The 20084-nt window shown below is 39.1% G+C and overlaps 1 protein-coding gene across 1 annotated transcript in view; it reads right to left on the reverse strand.

The window, feature by feature from the left end:
• Kctd8 (potassium channel tetramerisation domain containing 8) overlaps positions 1-19396 on the reverse strand; it is a 232425-nt gene extending 213029 nt beyond the window's left edge. The window contains exon 1 of the mRNA NM_175519.5: positions 18019-19396. Within this exon, the coding sequence (NP_780728.3) occupies positions 18019-18988 (970 nt within the window). The 5' untranslated portion in view covers positions 18989-19396. The remainder of the gene's footprint in view (positions 1-18018) is intronic.
• Positions 19397-20084: the final 688 nt, after the last annotated feature.

The following is a 20084-nucleotide window of genomic DNA, read 5'->3' on the forward strand; positions in this document are numbered from 1 at the left end:
AAGAGTTTCTTCTCTGTTTTAGGATAATGGTTTATAAATAAATACATAAATTGTTCACCTTAATGTGAATCATACTTGAATCAGGTCCTTGCGATGTGTTTTCTATCAGGTTATTAAAGCTTTCAGAGCAACACCCTGAAATGATATGATTTTATCCAATAACTCTAACACAGAAATCTAAGCTTTTTGAAAAATAGAACTACCTAGTTACAAAGTTATGAACTATGGGATATTTATGTGAGAATGGAGTCTTTAGGTTTGCTGCTGAACTCTCCTTAAATATAGTCAGTAGGTATCTCTAAGCTTCTCTATTACACAGGTGACAATTGAGTAGGAAACCTGACTTTAAGGCTTTGCAGAATAAGCACTGTGAATTCAGTTTTCAGATTAGATCTAATAAGAGAAACCACAGATTTAGATTTATTTAAAATCCTGGCTAATAGAACCAATTCTCATTACTTCGATCAAGAAATAGTACTGAATGCCAGATACATTTAAGACTTTACAACAAAAGCAGGCCAGTGCTGATGCATATTAAGTTCCTTAATATGGTTATCCTAAACCTTTGTTTCTGGCTTAGTAATTTTGTGTTGTCTTAATAATGGAGTTTTACTGTTATCTTGCCTTTATATGGCACTTAACTGAGTTAAGGTTATAAACAGTGTTGGTTAAAGTTACTCACTGGTAACCAATGAGAATATAAATTTATGAATATTAAATATATTAACAAGACACTAGAATATTTTCATAGCCCCTCTTGTTTGTATTTCTCTCAAGGCAATTTAAGAATGTTTGTCTGTTTGTTCAATTGGTATGACATAGTGCACCAGAGATGCTAAACATACTTGACAAGGGTTACCTTTTCTGTTCTCAGATCATTTTTGAGATGGAAAATGGGGAGACAATCTAAAAATATTCATCTGATTTTCATGAAACCAGTACAAAGAAAGTAATAAAAACAAAATGTAAACCAAGATCTTCCAAGTTTCTCTAAGCATTGCTAAAATCCTAAGGAGCACTAATAAAACTACACTGTGATTGTCAACATCTCAAGGTTGTCAATATCTTACTCTTTACACTATACCTACTTTGAATTTGTGCTTTTTCCGTAAAGTAAATATTCCTCAGGCATTTTGTTGTTGTTGGTGGTGGTGGTGGTGGTGGTACTCAAACTGGGATTGTGTTTTCTATATGTTTTTCACATTGATAATTCGCAAATAAGAAACCTTGAGGTGATAAGAGTCAAATTGCTCATCCAATTACCATTATATTCACAGCACTTTGAATGGGAGTTCCTGGAATGAAGGGGTGATGGCAGAGGCTGTGTGAGTGATTAACACTTAATAGTGCAGAGAGGTTGAACTGTGGCAAGTGCAGAGCCAAATTGTCTTGGGCAGTCCTTAACCTTTAGCAGCCTTTTACTGCCCACATATTTGGGTCAGCTAATTGTATTGTTAATACAATGTTTATTTTTATAAAGCCTTATGGGAACTATGACATTGGGACATGGATCTTGACACAACCTAAATTGCGTTCCCAGGCCATGTTCACTAATACTTGGCTCCAGAATAAACTATGGATTGGTCCAGTCTGAAGTAAGAGTTGTGATTTTATTTTTTGGCAACACAGAATGAATAAATACCATCAGAAAGCTATATCAAGTTGTATTTGCAGGATCGTGATATGCATAAATATGAATGAGGTTGTATGTATTTTAATATGATTGTTGTCTTTCAGATGTTCTCATATTCAAATGAGATGCAGTGTTTAGGATCCAGGAATGAGTAGAAAAACAGCTAGGTAGCTGAAGTCTAAATGTCTTGACTCTGGAAAGATGAGGTTCTACATGTAACTAGTTATCTGAGGATTAAATGAGAAATATAAGCAAATAAGACTTTGTCTTTTGTTCTGTCTTTACTCTAGGTAATTTATTATAAAAAGTTCTTCATTATAAAATTTCACCCAATAGAACATAATAAACCACATTTTTTATAGACCCAATATAACTTTTGATTGAGACAATTTTGTATCACTACAAAAATAACTTAGATAAATCTCATTAGTATTTTCAAAAATGGGACAACCAAACACTGCGCACTATAGAATATGTTAACCACCTATAAAAAGTCTAGCCAGACACTCTAAAATACTGGTGTTTCACATGTTCGAGTATGTCAGAGTAAAATAACATTTTTTTTTCTGATGGCTTTAACATCACCAGGAATGCAAAGTCAAGATAGAGTTGTGATTTGATAACCGTTAAGTCTAAGAGGTGAATCTGTGGAAAGTGCCATAAACTGTTCTATTTTTTTTTTGCTTGTTTTAATTTTAATTTTAATTTGCATAGTATGTTTTTAACAAAGCAGCGGTAACCGTGAAACCTAAGGAGCCTGCAAAAGTGCAGCCTTAGCGGGGACTGTGATGCTCCTTCCCACAAAGGCAACGCCCTGCTGACTTAGCTGGCACCTTCCCCTAAGCCATTACATTAAAAACTGACTCGCAGAGGGCATAAAGGAGTCTTCACCTCTAAAAACATCATTAAGATGCTTTTGCTTAATTTGCTCTCAAAACCGTCCAGGGGTGCTCCAAGAGTTTACAGGAATTAATTTTTAGCAAAAGAAAGTGCAAGTCTGGCTATGAAAAGCACGGGGCTTTTTAGCCCTTAAAGCAATTCAAAAGCCTCTGACCTACAAACATGTGAAGTGAGCTGTGAAATTTCTGTGGCTCTAAAGAGGCCATGATGCCCAACGTGCCTCAGAGGTGACTGCTGAAGAGGACAGCTAACAGGAAAGAATTTCCCTAAAGAAAGCTAAAGGAATCACAGAGAGCAATAGACAAGGCGGGTACTCAGAGTAAGCATCAAGCACTATGACCCCGGGTTTAACAAGAAATTCACTGTCTCGCAGGAAGGGACATTTGTCCTGCCTGTGTAGCAGCATTTACTGTGTAGATCTGTGGCTGCTGAGTTTTCCATTTGCCCATTCTCAGAACAAAAGCTGTCACTAAAGTCAATGGGACTCTATTTGACAATGCTTACTGAATACATTGGAGACATGTGACATGTTAGCAGAAGTCACCGATGATCACTCTACAGGGAACCTCACATGATAGCACGCTGAACTTGGCAGGAAGATAAAGGCAAGCAGATGAAACTTGAGGCAAGTAATTGCATAAACGGTTCAGTTTGTGGTTGAAAGCAGGAACATGTTAATGGTGGTACTAATGCAGCTGTTGGGTTTTTATTATATTTATTTATGTATTTTTATTTATTTGTGTTATTTTATGAATGTGATAGTTTGGTTGACAATGCCCCCACCCCCTCAGGCTCTGGCAATTTAATATTTGGTCCTCAGAAGACACTATTGGAGATCACTTAGAAATCCTAGCCTTGGTGGAGGAAGTACTTCACTAGAAGTGGACTTTGAGAGTTTAAAGACTCGCTATTTCAAGTTTGCTCTCTCTGCTTCTGATTTGCAGTCAAAGGTATGAGTTCTGAGCTGTTTCCTGAAGCTATGCCCGGCACTTGCTGCCATAAGCTTCTCTGAAATGGTGAGAGACTCATCTCTCTGAAACCACAAGCGCCATATAACAACCCCCTCCATTCTATAAGTTGCCTTGGTTGTTGTATTTTGTCACAGCAATATAAAAGTAACTAACACAATGAATTCCTTAGTGTTGAGGTTAAGGGGAGCTGCATACACATGAGCATGTACATACCAAGGCATACTTAATGTAAGAGGAAACGCAGGTAGAATCAGTTTCCTGCTTCCACCACTTGGATTCCAGAGATGGAGGTCAGATCATCAGAGGATTGACAGCAAGTGTTCTTATCTCCTGAGCCATCTTGGTGGCTCTCAATTGAAACTGTTTTATAGAACAAAGTAGCCAAAAAGATAGATGGCTAGATCCTTGCAAAAAATTTTTGCCATATGCTAATTTACAGAGATCGTGAATCAAAACCTAATATCCATCCATTATGAGGAATTGAAAACATAAATATTAAATTCATAAAGAAACATTGCCTGTATTTGCAATGATTTTGAAGTTGAGTTTTTGAGCTGGGTGAAGATGGGAAGTAGGCTTAAGGGGATACACACACACGCACACACACACCAATGCTTTTATGCAGACTTTTGCATTTTTCACACAGCTCCCTGGCAACATTTAGACAAATGACATCCTTGCACAGCCTGAAGCCCAGCAATTCCCATCAGAGACATATAGTCAGAGGATCCCATATGACCCGATGAAGGCATCATGAAGCAGACCAATTACAGATGATGCTCTAACATGCACCAGCTAAAACAATCTTTTAGATGAGTACATTAAAATAAAGAAATCATGTTTTAAAGCACTCAATGTAGGTGAAAACAAAAGTAAACTACCAATATAAGAAAGACAAATTAAATACACGTTCATTTTTTTCAAGCATATATTTAAAAAGGAAGATCTTTATGAAATATATGAGAATTGTTATTTCACGTAGCTACACATGTGTATGTTATGTAATTGTTTGTATGTAATGAAGTGATAAGGCTAAATGTTATAAAAGTTGAAAATATTTATAGACATAAGAATTTCTCATGTAAAGAGCACCATGCAGCACGAGTGTAAACTGCCATTGTCTCTGTTTAAAGATCTACTTCACATATTTTCTTGTCTCCGGGATTACACACATGAATTCCATAACTTGACATCATTGTGAGATGAGCCATAGGAGGAGCCAGGAACTATATTGAGGATCTTATTTTGAGTGACTAGAATTAGGCACAGGATGTGTGAGTAGCTACAACAGGTAGTTCTGGACTCTAGAATCTTTGACAAGAATCCCCTCCGTAGACAACTCTATTTTAAATGTACAGTCTTCCCGACTTCTGTAATATATTACTCTAAAGCATTCTTTTGAGCTTTAGCCAGGTAGAATTGAATTTATTATATGTAACTGGCCACTGAATATAGAAAATTTAAAAAAACATTATTTTTTTCAGTTTTTTGAGCAAAGTTTCTTTTAATAAGATAAAGATCTTAAAACCATTGGAGTTATTTAAGACTGACATAATGAAACATCTTAAGTTAATAATGCAATTGAATTTTAATTAAATAACATAATAATAATTAACCTGGATAATATAAATTCACACTTCTCAGTGTTTGAAGTCTGAAACTGAAGCGTTAGCATGTTTGGATCATCCTGGAAACCATAAAAGAATATCCATCCCTCTCTTCTCTCCTACTTCTGGTGCTTGTCCATCAGTATTGGCAATTCTGGCTTGTAAATACATGATAAGTATTTCTGCTCTCAGGTTAAGTTGTCACTCTCCCTGTGCTTATGTAAGAATCTTTAATCTCTATTCAAAATCCCCCTTTAGATGTCAGCACTGATACATGAGCGCCCATCATAGTGACGTCATTTTACTCGTAACCCAGTAAGGGCCACTACAAGACAAGGCACAGAGCAAGTAGAGCATGTAATCAGGGCTGTGGCTTGTCTTCTTGAGAAGTTATTGTTCAATCTATAAAACAATGTATGCGGTGTGCCAAAAAATGCTTCAGTTAGTCCCAGGAGTATAGTGACTGGGCTGAAATGGTGGGTAAATCTTTTCTCCTTTTATGTTTAGCAAACACTGGATATTAGTAAGCTTCACAAGTATGAACATAAGGACCAAAGTCGTATAATAATAAATGTAGTTTCGTAGCAGCAGCTATAATCCAGACAGCTTGAAAGAACTGTTTATTTTACAATGTGAAAATTCTCGTACAGCATGAAGAAACTAAACATCCTAATGGCTCTAACATCTATTAGACTGGTATTTTCATCAAACTAGCAGGAGCAAAAAGGGGAATTAATATACTAAGCTGCAAAACCTTTAATCCTAGGTTTTCAGGCAAGTTTATTCTTGAATCCACTTGTCAATAGCATTAACAACTATAGCAAGGTTATGTTCTTCTGTTACATGGGAAAGCTCTATGGTCACTCTCATAAGCAGGATACTGTGATCCAATGGATTTGCTGACTGAGATAATTTTAAAAAGGCTACCTGGAATATAGTGTTGATTCTAACTTCATCTTCATTATAGAGTATTTGTCAGAGATAACTAGAAAAAAAACTTTATCTTAATTTGACATTATAATTTGTTTCTGAGTAAGAGACAGTGTCAGCTAGAATGATGCCAAAAATCTGGACTCTTTAATAGATTTTACTATTGTATATTTTAAAGTTTCTCTGCAAGTAATTCAAATATAATTCAGAGATCAGAAAGACCAACACTAGGGGGAAAATCCTTCATTTTTCTCTAAATTTTTGTCAAAAAGTTAGTAATGCCTTAACTGGCATAAACTGGCCATTGTTTAGCCATTCTTCAATAGACATGTTTGCAGTGGTCTGCAAGGATGTAATGAGTTACCCTGCTACATGGGCAAAACATTTTATATGTATGTACATGTCTCTCTCTCCATATGTATCTACTCACACACATACACACCCCATGGGCACAGACACAATCACACACACTCACATGCACACACACACACACACACTCATATGTCCAAAAATTAATAAATAATAAAGTCAGTCTTTAGCCAGGAGCTAAATCTTCATACATGCCATCACATTTGTTAAATGCATGGTTATTCATTCTGGAGGTTTGAATTAGAAAGACCCCACAGGTTGATATATGAATACTTGGTTCCCCATTGCTGGAACTGTTTGAAAAGGACTAGGAGATGTAGCCTTATAGGAAGAGGTATGTCACTGGAAGTTAACTTTGAGAATTTAAAATTATATATATATATATATATATATATATATATCCATCTATGAATCCTTAAAGGAATAAGAGGACTAAATATTTGGTAAATTCAATAACTTAAAGCCAGCCTATTAAATTTCTCTTAGTTTCATAGTTTTTACATTTCTGAATTTTCAAGCCATTAAATGAATTAGTTCTGAAAGGTTGTCACACTTTAAATAATGTTATGGTGGTAATGATATGCTCTAAACATTTCCTTTAAGAAATAACAGTTAGATATATCAAAATAGGAAGATACTGTCTGTTGTTATTTAATGCCTATTTTCAGCATTCTATATGGGTAAGAAAAGAAAAACAAGATGCATTTCTACTATTGTTTGCACTAAGAACTGACATATAGAAAAATAAAGGAACACAAAATAAGACATCTGCATACTGATGAAAATCAACGCTGTAAGTCCAAAGACTCTGTTATCTTTTACTTTTATTACAAATCAGGATCTACATGAAAGACTGCTCCACTCCCAAGCCGATATAGAGATGACACCAATAATTCACAACCACATTCAACCATCCTCCAACTTTCACTGTACAGTTGCCATGGAAGCCACTCCCTTATCAAAAATGGGTGTTGCTGTGGAATTGAATTCCTGAATCTTTATCCTCCACCTGCAAAGAAAAGCGCTATCTGCAGTCTCAACCAACTGGAAGAAACAAGGTCATAGACTTAGACAATTATCCCTGAAAGACTGCCAACTTTTCCTGCTTTCTTCAAATACCTGGATTTCGGCGACTAGAAGGCATATATTCAGAGTGTGTTAGAGAGTTTCAATAGGAACTGATTGAGCTGACAGCTAACCACTCTCCTAGAATTGAAAATATATGTACTTGAATTTAAAATGCCGTCTTAAATTTTGGCCAAATGCCCGAACTCTGCAGAATGTTTGAGTCCAAGTGTCTCTTGCATAAAACTGTTGACAACTGAAGCTGAAAACTTGCAACAAAAACGTAAATAAAAGAATGTGTGTGAGATGTGCTTCACCTGAATACACTTCATAGGTTGAGGCAATTTTCCTGAAAACTGGTGTTCTTATATTTTGATTATGATCCATAGCATTTAAAGGCTGAGCTATCTTTCCAGCTCAAACTAGTGCTTTTAATAATTATATCAACATTGACCAATACCAGCATGAGACATGGAAGGATACATTTTTCTCAGGTGCAATAAGTAGTCAAGTAGGATAAAGTTGTTTTAGGAACATGCTACAATTTTATTGTAAATAGTAGATAGGTGGTGTAAAAATGAAACTCAGTCATGATGACAGAACCTTCCTAGGTAGTTTTGAGTAGCCATTACTTTCCATCTTCAAAAACAATTACATTATTGAATACTTTTCAGATACAAGAGATTGGCTATGTATTTGAAGGCTCCGGATTTAACAAATGGCTATAGTTGACACTTACTGAGAGTTTTATTTATGTCTGATATGATTATGTGTTTTATGTAGATTACTTCTTTTAACCATCATAACAAACCTATAAAGTGGATATGTCTGTTTCCTTCACATTTCATTCAGGAAGGAAAATAAATTGTTTTTCCAATATCCAAAACACAGAGCCAGTAGTTTTCAGAGAATCTATGAAATATTAAATCACTCATGGTGTTAATTATTTACTTCTAATGGCCAACAATTTCTCCCATTGCTTCTGAGTGATTATCTTGTCCTGTAAACTATAAAATATGCAATTGTCAATGGACTGAAAAGCAATTTGATATAAATACCATAGTCAAAGTTTGTTACTGTAACCAGTGAGAATGTTGAATTAACACAAGTAAGTGGTAAAATCTCAAAGTGATCTGGTTACTGACGTCAACATTACATTTCTTATATCTGTTGTGAGGTACCTCTTTGTTTTTATACAAAAGCACCTATGATTGGATAACAGCTACCATGATCTAGGAATATTATCCTAGTTAAGTATTGACAATGTGTTATCCTACTGTTAACTAGTGACTAAGCATAAAATTAATGAGCATCCTATCAGATGCCTCAAAATGAATACCATCAGTGTCATCTACTTCTCTTTGTTAACTCTCTCAAAACAAAGTCAATAGGTAGGGGCAAAATTGATGATGTTATATTTCTCATTAACAACAGTACCTGTTAATTGCCTTTTAAAAACTGAGTAGGCTGCAATGTAGAGTTGTTTAGTTTCATACATTCATAAGTAGGATAAATATAGATGCATATTTTCTGATTATAATTTCCACCCAGACTAAATTTTTAATAATTTATTTTTAAGTGTATTGGTGTATTGCCTGAATGTGTGTTTATGTTAGGTACAGTGCCTGGTGCCTGTGAAAGCTAAAGGTCACCGGGTCATCTATAAATGAAGTAGATCGCTATAAGCCACCATGTGGTTGCTGGGTCCTAGGTCCTCTGAGCAAGAGCAACACATGCTCTTGAGAACTGAGCCATCTCTCTAACCTTGCACTAAAACTAGTATTCTACTCTTCATGCTTTTTTCCCCCACAAACAATTTGTATATAAAGAAGTATGTGTTTGGTGGCTGATTATGGAATGGATCCCCAGGTGGGGTAGTCTCTGGATACTCCATCCTTTAATCTTGGCTCCAAACTTTGTCTCTGTAACTTCTTCTATGGGTATTTTGTTCCCAATTCTAAGAAGGAACAAAGTATTCACACTTCCTTCTTCTTGATTTTCATGTGTTTTGCAAATTGTATCTTGGGTGTTCTACTTAGAATCTACTTAGAATTATCTGGGCTAATATCCACTTATTAGTGAGTGTATATCATGTGAGTTCTTTTGTGATTGGGTTACCTCACTCAGGATGATATCCTCCAGATCCATCCATTGCATATACTAGCAAGATTTTGGACCCTGATATAGCTGTCTCTTGTGAGGCTATGCCAGTGCCTGGCAAATACAGAAGTGGATGCTAACAGTCATCTATTGGATGGAACACAGGGTCCACAATGGAGGAGCTAGAGAAAGTACCCAAGGAGCTGAAGGGGTATGCAATCCTATAGGAGGAACAATAATATAAACTAGCCATTACCCCCGGAGCTCATGACTCTAGCTGCATATGTAGCAGAAGATGGCCTAGTCGGCCATTAATGGGAAGAGAGGCCCCTTGGTCTTATAAACTTGGTATGCCCCAGGACAGGGGAATGCCAGGGCCAGGAAGTAGGAGTTGGTGGATAGAGGAGCAGGGCAGCAGGAGGGTATAGGGAACTTTCGGGATAGCATTTGAAATGTAAATGAAGAAAATATCTAATTAAAAATTGTTTAAAAAAATCTAAAAAAAAGAGAAAAGAAAAAAGGAAAACAAAAGAAAAAAAGAAGTATGTGTACATTCTTGTGTGGTAGTTTGAATGATAATGCCCACCATAAGTTCAGGTGTTTCAATACTTGGTACCCAGTTGATGGTACTATTTGGATAGGATTTGAACTTGTGACCTTCCTGGAAGAAGTATATCACTGAGGTCAGCCTTTGAGGTTTAAAAGCCACAGGGTGTTGCCAGTTCACTCAGTGCTTCCTCCTTGAGGATCAAGATGGGAGCCTTCAGCTCTGACCAGTAGCCATGCTAGCTGCTTGCCGACATACTTTCTGTCAGTGACATCTTTTTATCTTTCCAGAGACATAAATTAGAAAAGAAGCCCTTCTTTCTAAAGGTTAGCTTGGTTGTGTTTTCTATTGCAGTAACAGAAACATAACTAACACTCCTTATATGTTTACAATTCTAACAGCTTAATATAAAAGACCCTTCTAGTCTGTTCCACAGTAGATATTTTATTTAGTTTCATTCTTTATAGTTCTATGCAATTATAGTACAGCATAGTACTCATTAAATTACTCCTGCCTCTTGATACTAATACTAGGTATCACTACTGTAATGTAATTCACACCTACATAAATTTTTATAAGATCATTTTAAAGGCAAGTTTTCTTTCTAGTCCAAATTTGTGAATGTAGACAGATACATCTTGCTAGGTGCTCAGTGAGTGTACTTTAAACTGAAAGGAAACTAAATCCCAAACTTACTACATATCTTAATGGGATCTCTAACAGCTCTAGCCCATTCTCTAACCTACACAGTCATTCAGACACCGGACACTTATTAAATCCTTAAACACTGGTATTGCCCATATTACTGAGGATCAAGAACACAAGACTGTGACAATAAAATCTCACAAGGAAAAGCGAAACTGTTGGGCAATACCAACATAAGAAGAGAATGATTCCACACGTGAGAAAATCAATTTTGGATCTACAATTACTGCACAGTGAAAAAAGAGAAAAGCGAAGACACCCCAGGTGCAATCAGGATTTACTCCATATTTCCTAACTGTGAGACTAGAAGGGCTGGTGAGAAGCCAAGGATTAGGAAATAAATTTGTAAGTAAAAAGATCAGTACAGAATATTTCATGGCTTTTCTTGTTGAAATACAAACTATATGTTTGTACAGTACTAGAAACTTGCACAGGGGCTACAGCTTTAACTCATGTAAAGAAAGTGTGTGGGTTTTTCGAAGAAAGATGAGAGGGAGATGGGTTAAGGGAGAGGTGGGGAGGAAGGAGAAAGTAGACTATGAGTGGGAAGGAAGAAGGGATGGGGAGGGTGTGGGAGAAGGGGGGGGGGAAGAATACTAGCTGGCTGTGGTGGCCCGAGACTGTAACACTAACGCTATAAAGATAGAGAGGCAGGAGCATTACACTGTTTGAAGACAGGCTGGGCTACATAGAGGGTCCCAGGACAGCTAGAGTTACACACTACTGACTCCGTCTAAAACTAAATGGGAAAATGGGTAAAAAGTGGAGAGGTTTCTTCTTCTTCTTCTTCTTTCTTCTTCTTCTTTCTTCTTCTTCTTCTTCTTCTTCTTCTTCTTCTTCTTCTTCTTCTTCTTCTTCTTCTTCTTCTTCCTTCTTCTTCTTCTTCTTCTTTTTCTTCTTCTTCTTCTTCTTCTTCTTCTTCTTCTTCCTTCTTCTTCTTCTTCTTCTTCTTCTTCTTCTTCTTCTTCTTCTTCTTCTTCTTCTTCTTCTTCTTCTTCTTCTTCTTTTCACATTAAGCAGAAGTGAGTGAGAACTGTTTAATGGGTGAAAATGAGAAACCAACTATCTTCTCCTCAGGTCGGCACTTGGAGCATACTCAGTGGAAGTGACTAGAATTCTAGAAATAAAACTCATCTAATCTTTACTGACATTTTGAAAAAAAAAAACATTTGAAATAGCCACCTCCCCCTATTCGAGGGGCTATAGGAATGTCTTGCAGGCTTCTGTTTCCTACGTGGAACAAAAAACCATGAAGTCCCTTAGAAGGAGGTCTCAGAAATTATATCTGTATTTAAAACCCCTGTTCAGGTTAATATGATACTCTGTTTTCCAAGTATTTCAGATTATTATTGTCACCCTCTTTAGTTTTCAAAACTCCTGAAAGCCAGTCTCAATACCCAACATGTATTTGATGCATTCTTTAATCCAATTATACAAAATACATAATTTCATAGGCTTAACCAGTATTTGCAACTCAGAAGCAACTACATAATTAACACATAATTCATTCTGTCACTTTCTAAGAAAGTATGTTCTATTAACAATGGTAAAAATGAATCCCTTGATTGGTCACTATTTAAATATGTAATTTGTCAAACAGGTAAATATTACTGGTTTAGAAATCTTGATGTTAGTGCCCTCTCACAGTGTTAAAGATAGGAAAAATTTTGTTTTAATTTTAAGAAAATTATAAGAATATATATTATAAGGATATACATATATATATATATATATTATGAGGATACACACACACACACACACACACACATACACATCCTTTTAAAATTGCAACATCTCAATATTGAAAAACACTGGATTTGAGGAGCTATTAACATGTCTTGTAGGCTTCTGGTTGCTATGTGGAGCAAATACTATGAAGTGCCTTAAAAGTAGGTCTTAAAAATTATATCAGTATACAAATTCACTGTTAAAACTGTTAAGGTTAATTTGAAACTGTTAATAAATATGATATTTGTGTGTGTGTGTGTGTGTGTGTGTGTGTGTGTATAAAGGCACAAAATATGTATTTGTTAAATTTTAAGGAAAATTTTCACAGACTAAAAATTATTACACTCACACGTGTTAATATTTTCTTCACTTGTAGATTAAGGTTCTGAGAACCCAACCAACATTGAAATATGTTTTCTTAGTTGAATGTTTTAAATGTTAAGTGTTTCCAGTACAGAAACAGCCTTGTGTATTAGCTGGCTGCTCTCCACTAGTGTTCTCCCTGAAGCAGGTTTCCAGCACAAGGAATGTTGCAGGAAGTACTACTATGTATAAATACCCACATACTCAAGTGTTGTAATTGTTCCATTTATTATAGGTCCTGTTTGGGAAAAGTCAACTCTTCCCCTAAAAGTTCAGGAAACAGCAAATCTGGAAGTAAAATCCTTGTATCATCAAGAAGATAACTTTGGGGTGGAAACTAAGCCACAAATAAGAATCCAGAGTCCTTCTATACAAGTCAGGATCACACCACACAGCTTCCCTTGTACATCAGCCAGGATCATGCCACTCTGCTTCCCTTGAACACTGGTCAGGATCACACCACATTGCTTCCCAAATTTTTGCATTCCAGTGATTTTTTTCACTTTCTCTCTGCTACACTGTTGGACCTACATACCTATCACACTTATGACCCAAGCAACGTAGGAAATCCAATATTTCAGGTACCATTACCAAGAAAAGAATATATGTACACTATCCTCACTGTGAGTAATAAAGGAAAATATAATGCTACTTTGAAGCACACATATACATACACACTCACAAAGAGAGAGAGAGAGAGAGAGAGAGAGAGAGAGAGAGAGAGAGAGAGAGAGTCTTTACAGTATAGTGCAGAATGCATTTTGTCCTGTCTAGTGGCTTTTTTTTAAAAAAAAAAAAAGCAAAACAGGATAAAACAAAACAAAACAAAATACTCAGTAAATCATTCTGGTTTTCCCAAGAAAGGTCAATCACCTTCAGTGTATGAGGAGTAATAAGAAGCTAAGCTTAATGGTATGTGTTGCATTATATTTAAAAGTCTTTACAAACAATGAGTTAAGAATGAGAAGAGGTAAAATTGTTCTTGTACCCCAACCAAGCTGGTACTTAACGTCTAATAGCTTGTCTATAGTGATAAGGATCTGAACTCATTATCTGAAGTATAAGAGTGGCATTTATAAGATAAATAATGCTGAGGTTTCAAGTCCTAAGGAGGAATCCTAAAACACTTCTTCACCCTGCATCAGGAGTTAGTAGTAATAATGAACAAACTAGTAGATAGACTATGAGAACATCATGGGACCATCTAGGTGATCTGAAATATTCAAGTTCCAAGAAAGCAGTATTTAGTGATTTATTTATCTTTATTTTATATGCATTGGTGTTTTGTCTCCACGAATGTCTGGGTGATGTTGTCAGATCCCCTGGAATTGGAGTTCAGACAGCTGTGGGCTGCCATGTTGGCATGTTGGTGCTAGCAGAGCACCTCTGTAAGAGCAGCCAGTGCCCTTAACCACTGAGCCACCTCTGCAGCCTGAAGAGGAGTATTTACATTTTTACTGCCAACTTACAAAGATTTGGCGTGCTGTTCTTCAAGTTAATTTTCTAATAATCCATGTGATTGACTATACTTCCTATAAAAAGTAAAAGCTTACTTGCTGTCGAGAAAATAGACTACATACTAGTAGTAAATGAAGTTTCTTGAGTCAATTTCTGATGCAAGAAGGGCTTCACATGGACTCTCCAATTCCATAAAGTTGGAAGTATAACAAAACCCATTATACAGATAAAGAAACTAAAGCAGGAACAAGTACATAGTTTGGCCCAGCACACACATTTGGGAAATAACAGTACTCAGGATTACAGAATCATTTACTACCCTCTTTCTGTTCTTCAGAAATTTAGGATAGACAGTGAACACTGAATCCCCTGTGCTAACTAGTGTTTTATTACTTTGAAGCAGTGTCAAAACACTAAGTTCACCAGCATCTTAAATTCAAAAGACATGTTAAAATGCTTCACATGTGACATGAAATAAATGTATGTTATACACTTTCATGGAAGAATTGTGCTAACGAGTGAATAAGTATAAAATATCATTGCTCTTTTCTGTATCAAAACATGAACAGAAATCAGGCCATCTAATAATTTGGAACTTATGACTTTCATTGATAACCCTTTCCAATACAGACCTGTCAAAAATAAATAATATGTAGGTAGATAGATAGATAGATAGATAGATAGATAGATAGATAGATATCATTCATTCTGGCATTGTCAAAACAGAACAATGGAAATAGGAAAAAAAAGAAACTATAATGCATGATTACTTTCAAATAGTGAAAATGATCTCCACTCAAAATAATCTGTGCAGATAGAACACAACAGTGCAAAACACACCATTTAAAATAAATGTTATGCCCAGAAAAAATGACAAATATATTTGGTGGAATAGTGGATGGATCACAACTTCCAAAGTGCAAACTTTAACACTTAATAATGTAGTTTTCTCTCTAAATTAGGGTCATCCATTAAGAATTCTAATTTCAGGTTGTCATGAGAAAATCTCAGAGCTCATCAGGAAGGTGAACACTCAAGAAGGGGTAGTTGTTATAATATGAAAATATGATTTGTATTTAATGTCTTATCTTCAAAATATGCAACAGACACTAAATTTTAGGTGATTTTCAAATCATCTTTTAAAATTAAATTAGCAACTTCTAATTTCAAGTTGTTATTGAGTGGCATTGTTTTGCCTTAATTGACAGACTGTATTTTCTCTTTGTAATGAGCATGTTTCCTTTTCTTCCCCTTTATTAGGGGACAAAATAGGAATGACTGAAATTAAGAAACTAAGAAACATAACTCCATAAAATCAGTACTTAAACTTAGCCAGATATGCTGGTAAATGCCTAGAGTCTCTGTACTCGGTGTCAGGAGACCAGCATGAACTACTGCTCAAGACTAAAGGGGCGGAATGTAGAATCAACTTGAGTTCAAATCTCAACTAAACACAGTTTTAATATGTAGCGCTTTGTAGGTATGTATTGGATGGGACTAAGCTTCCAAGGTGACCAAAGTAAAACTCAGGTAGGGATGGAAGCAGGGAAATTATTTAGCTAGCACTTTTGCTTGGCAAGATACAAGAAGTTTTAAAACATTGTGTGTGTGTGTGTGTGTGTGTGTGTGTGTGTGTGTGTGTGTGGTGTGTGTGTGTATGTGTGTGTGTGTCTGTGTTCCTGAAAAACCATCCCCATCAGTCTAGTCAGTGCTTGCTGATTTAACCCTGCAATTAAAAACAAAATCATTAACAGCACTCATGTTTATATCTTCTGTAATAAAACAAAACCAAAACCAACCCACAAAAGAATACTAACCATGTGAAATTAAACACTCACTTCACATCATATTCTGAAATGGTTAGAAACATATCCTTGATGAATTGACTTAGAGCCTTAATGCATCCAAATCCAGATAAGGATCTCAACGATAAGGAGGACCTTATTTAATTTTAAATATTTTAATTGCTTAATGTAGATGCAAGAGATGCTACTTTTACACAAGAAAATATTAACATCCTTTTTGTGCTTTCCCAAATACTGGTCTTTTAAACTGTGTAACAAAGAGTGTTTGAGATAAACAAAACAAGGAGCCAGGCCTGTAGCAGCAGTACTGGATGATAGCCTTCAGAAGGAAGAGGCAGGAGGACTAAGAATTGAAGGCCAGCGTGGCCTGCGTGGGAAGACCGTCATAAATGATAAATCAGTAAATGGGGTTGGATCTTTATGCATTCTTCAGTGGATATGCATTTGCTCCCCTGCAGCAGAGCTCTCCTTAGGAACTCCAACACTGTCTCAAAATGTCACCTAACTTTCAGAAGCAAAGTGTTGCCACTCACTCTGCCTCCAAGGTTACCAAAAACATACTGGCACTGAATTGTGTGTCAATCAACCCTGCACCTGCAGAAGGAGAGGCCTCTTTCCCCGGCTCTCTGCTCAAGTGTAGAAAATTAATCATTTTTGCTTTGCAATTGAGAGCTACTTAGTAAGGCAAACACAATGAGAGCCAGGTTACTTCCATTAGAGGCTTTTAGTGCTGTCCCCACCCTGCTGAACACACACACACACAACACACACACACACACACACACACACACACACACACTTACACGGCTTTTAAAGCTTCTTGTATCTTGCCAAATGAAAGTGCAAACCAAATAATTTCCCTGCCTCCATCCCCACGGGAGTTTTACTTTGCTTACTTTGGAATCTTAGCCCCATTCAATATATATCTACATGCCCCTGCATACTAAGACTGTTTAGTTGAGGTTTTGAGCTCAATTGATTCAACACTCTACCCCTTTAGGTAAACACACACACACACACACACACACACACACACACACACACACTCATGGCATGCAAACGCCTGTCCCCTTTTGGACTCTCTAATCCTGAGAGCCTCACTCTGAAGCCAAAACTCATTTCTCCTCTCTGACGTCTGTCCATAACATTGGGTAGTTACTTAGAGGGTGGATGACAGAGGAAAACCTGTATGTTACTAATTAATGGAGGTCATTTTACAGCAGCAGCCCTCATGTGCCAGGTCTCAGGAGGGGCTATTCTAGAAGCACAGTCACCATTTCATGAGTTGTGTCCTTCCAAAACCACACGCAACTGGAGCTCTTGCGCGTAGAACCGCACAGGAGCTAATCTTGGCATTTTTCTTGGCGCTGTCCCCATTTCACTTAGCCCTTTAAAGAAATGATCAAAGAAACTGACCCCCTAAACTCACATCAAACAAGAGAAGGAGGGCCTATAGGCACACACACACAAACACACACACACACACACACACACACACACACACACACACACACACACTACTGTCATCCCTCCTCTTAATCCTATGCAGTGAAGAGTTTCTAGAGCATCCTGGGGCTAGGCGGGGCAAGAAGGCAGAAATCAATAAGTTCAGGAAGAGAGCCTGAATCCAGGGATGGGGGAGGAAGGGATGAGTACTCTGCACTGCTCAAGGGATGCTGGCGGGAGAACTGCTAGTACAGATTATCAGGCTTGCCGCCAGGGCACTCTGGCAGGGGACATCCCTTCTGGGCCACAGCGGGACTTCCCCCGCCTCCAGTCAACAATGTCAGAGAAAGGGTGTGAGATGCATACATAGGTAGCTAGGTTGCTAACTTACGGAAGAAGATGTATTCAGTGTAACTGCTCCAGATCTTGTCGTCTCGGTACTGGTTGACAAAGGCGGCAGTGCCAGAGGAGTTGCACGCCACCATGTGGAAGCCGGCCTCAGACAGTCGATCGAACGCCTGCTCCAAGTAGGTGAACTTGAGGTAGAAGCGGGATGTGTACTTCTCAGGCTGACGGTCAGGGTCGCGACTCTCATTAAGAGTGTCCCCAAAGACCTCCTTGGCCAAGGCTATGCGCCCACACACCATGATGCGCGCCACACGCCTGAACTTGGCATCTGCCTGGTTATCTCGCACCGTGGTGTAAGAGCCACGGTAGCCCAGGGTGAGGAACCCAGAGCGCTTGTCCGGAGCGCTGCCACCACCGACTACACCACTGACACCATGTGCCCCAGAGCCCGAGGGCGCGCCAGCCGCCGCCCCACGCAGCAGCAGTGCGTCGCTGCTGCCCTGGGAAACGTTGTCCTCCAGGTCGCTCTGGCAGCACTCATCGTTGAGCGAGTTCTGCTTGGTGACCTTGGGCGACAGCAGCTTGACCAGGTCGGTGAGCTGAAAGAACTCTGCTTCGCGCAGGAGCCTCTCCTTCTCGGGAAAGTGCTCGGGCAGTGCCAGCTGCTTGTCGCGCAGGTAATCCAGCACGTACCTAAAGAGGAAGCCGTCGCGGTCGATGAAGAAGCGCGCGCGGCTGTCCCTGGGCAAGTCGCCCCGGCGCCTAGCGCCGCCCCGGGGACTAGAGGGTGAGAACATGCTGGCCAGAGTGCTGTCCGGGACGCTGAGTAACGTCGAATGCTTGGTCACATAAACCTGGCCGCCAACATTCAGCTCCACTACCTCGGGGAAGGGCGACGGGGCGCAGGGCCCCGGGGCGGCGGCCAGCGGAGCGCCGGGAGAGCTGGACGCGGACACCATCTCGCTGATCGGGAGGATGGTGCTGCCGCCGCTGCCCGTGTCCTTCAGAGCCATGGTCCCAGCCACCGGCCAGGTGACCCAGGAGAGCCGCACGGAGTGCTTCCCAGAGCCTCGAGGTCCCGGGTCCTCGGCGTGCGCCCGGTAGCCCTGCACTCTCTGGCTGGCCGGCGCGGTCCTCAGGGCACCCGGCGCTGCTCAGGGTTCCCGGCAGCAGCGGCGTCGGAGGCGCCCAAGCTCCATCGGGGAGAGACTCTCAGGAATGGACCTCCGCGAGCGAGCACGGCTGCTCCTTTAGGGTGACCGACTGCAACTGTGCGAGAGACTTGGAGAGGAGGTTCGGGGGCTGCGCGCGGCTCTCCGAGGGGAGGGCAGGAGGCGGGGCCGGAGCGAAGAAAACTCACCCCCGGCTGCAGGCGAGCCAGCGCGCCTCAGCCGGGAGCGCCGGCGCCGGCGCTAACTACTAGCAGCCCAGGAGGTGGCACTGACGTCAAGCTCCGAACTGGGACTGGAGCCACAGCTGTCATTTAAAGGGATAGGCTCTGGGGCTGGCCTGGCGACTCCAGAGCTAGGGAACTGGGATGAGGGCAGGGGCAAAAGGAGAAAGACAGGATGGGACAAAGCTGAAGAGGACAACACAAAGAATCCAGAGAAAGTGGACTACAACTCTCTTCATTGCAACAGAATCTCATTTATTTTCTCTCCGCACCCCGCCCCCAATTCTTTCTTATCTTCCTCCTTAACAAAACTAGCTTTACTCTCTTCAAAGAGAGGGCCTATAACCTGAATTCTCAGCTATTGTGTTGCAGATACTGGCGTTTGGGCTGTGTTTGTTAAAGGGCTGGGGGCTGTGAGCTAGGTGGAGTTGAATCCCAACTATTGTATCTTTAAAGTGTGTGTGTGATTGTGTGTGTGTGTGTGTGTGTGTGTGTGTGTGTGTGTGTGTGTGTATACAGAGAGAGAGAGAGAGAGAGAGAGAGAGAGAGAGAGAGAGGCAGATCCCCCTTTACCTATCCCTTGGCATCAAATGACGTGATTGTAACTGATATTCTACATCCTGTTAGGATTTAAAACTCATAAGTTTGATTCCATTTCACAAAAGCAATAAAGGACTATGAGTAACAAAGCAACTCTCTGCAACCAAGGTCACAAA

The sequence above is a fragment of the Mus musculus genome, chromosome 5, assembly GCF_000001635.26.
Source record: "Mus musculus strain C57BL/6J chromosome 5, GRCm38.p6 C57BL/6J".
Lineage (NCBI taxonomy): Eukaryota > Metazoa > Chordata > Mammalia > Rodentia > Muridae > Mus > Mus musculus.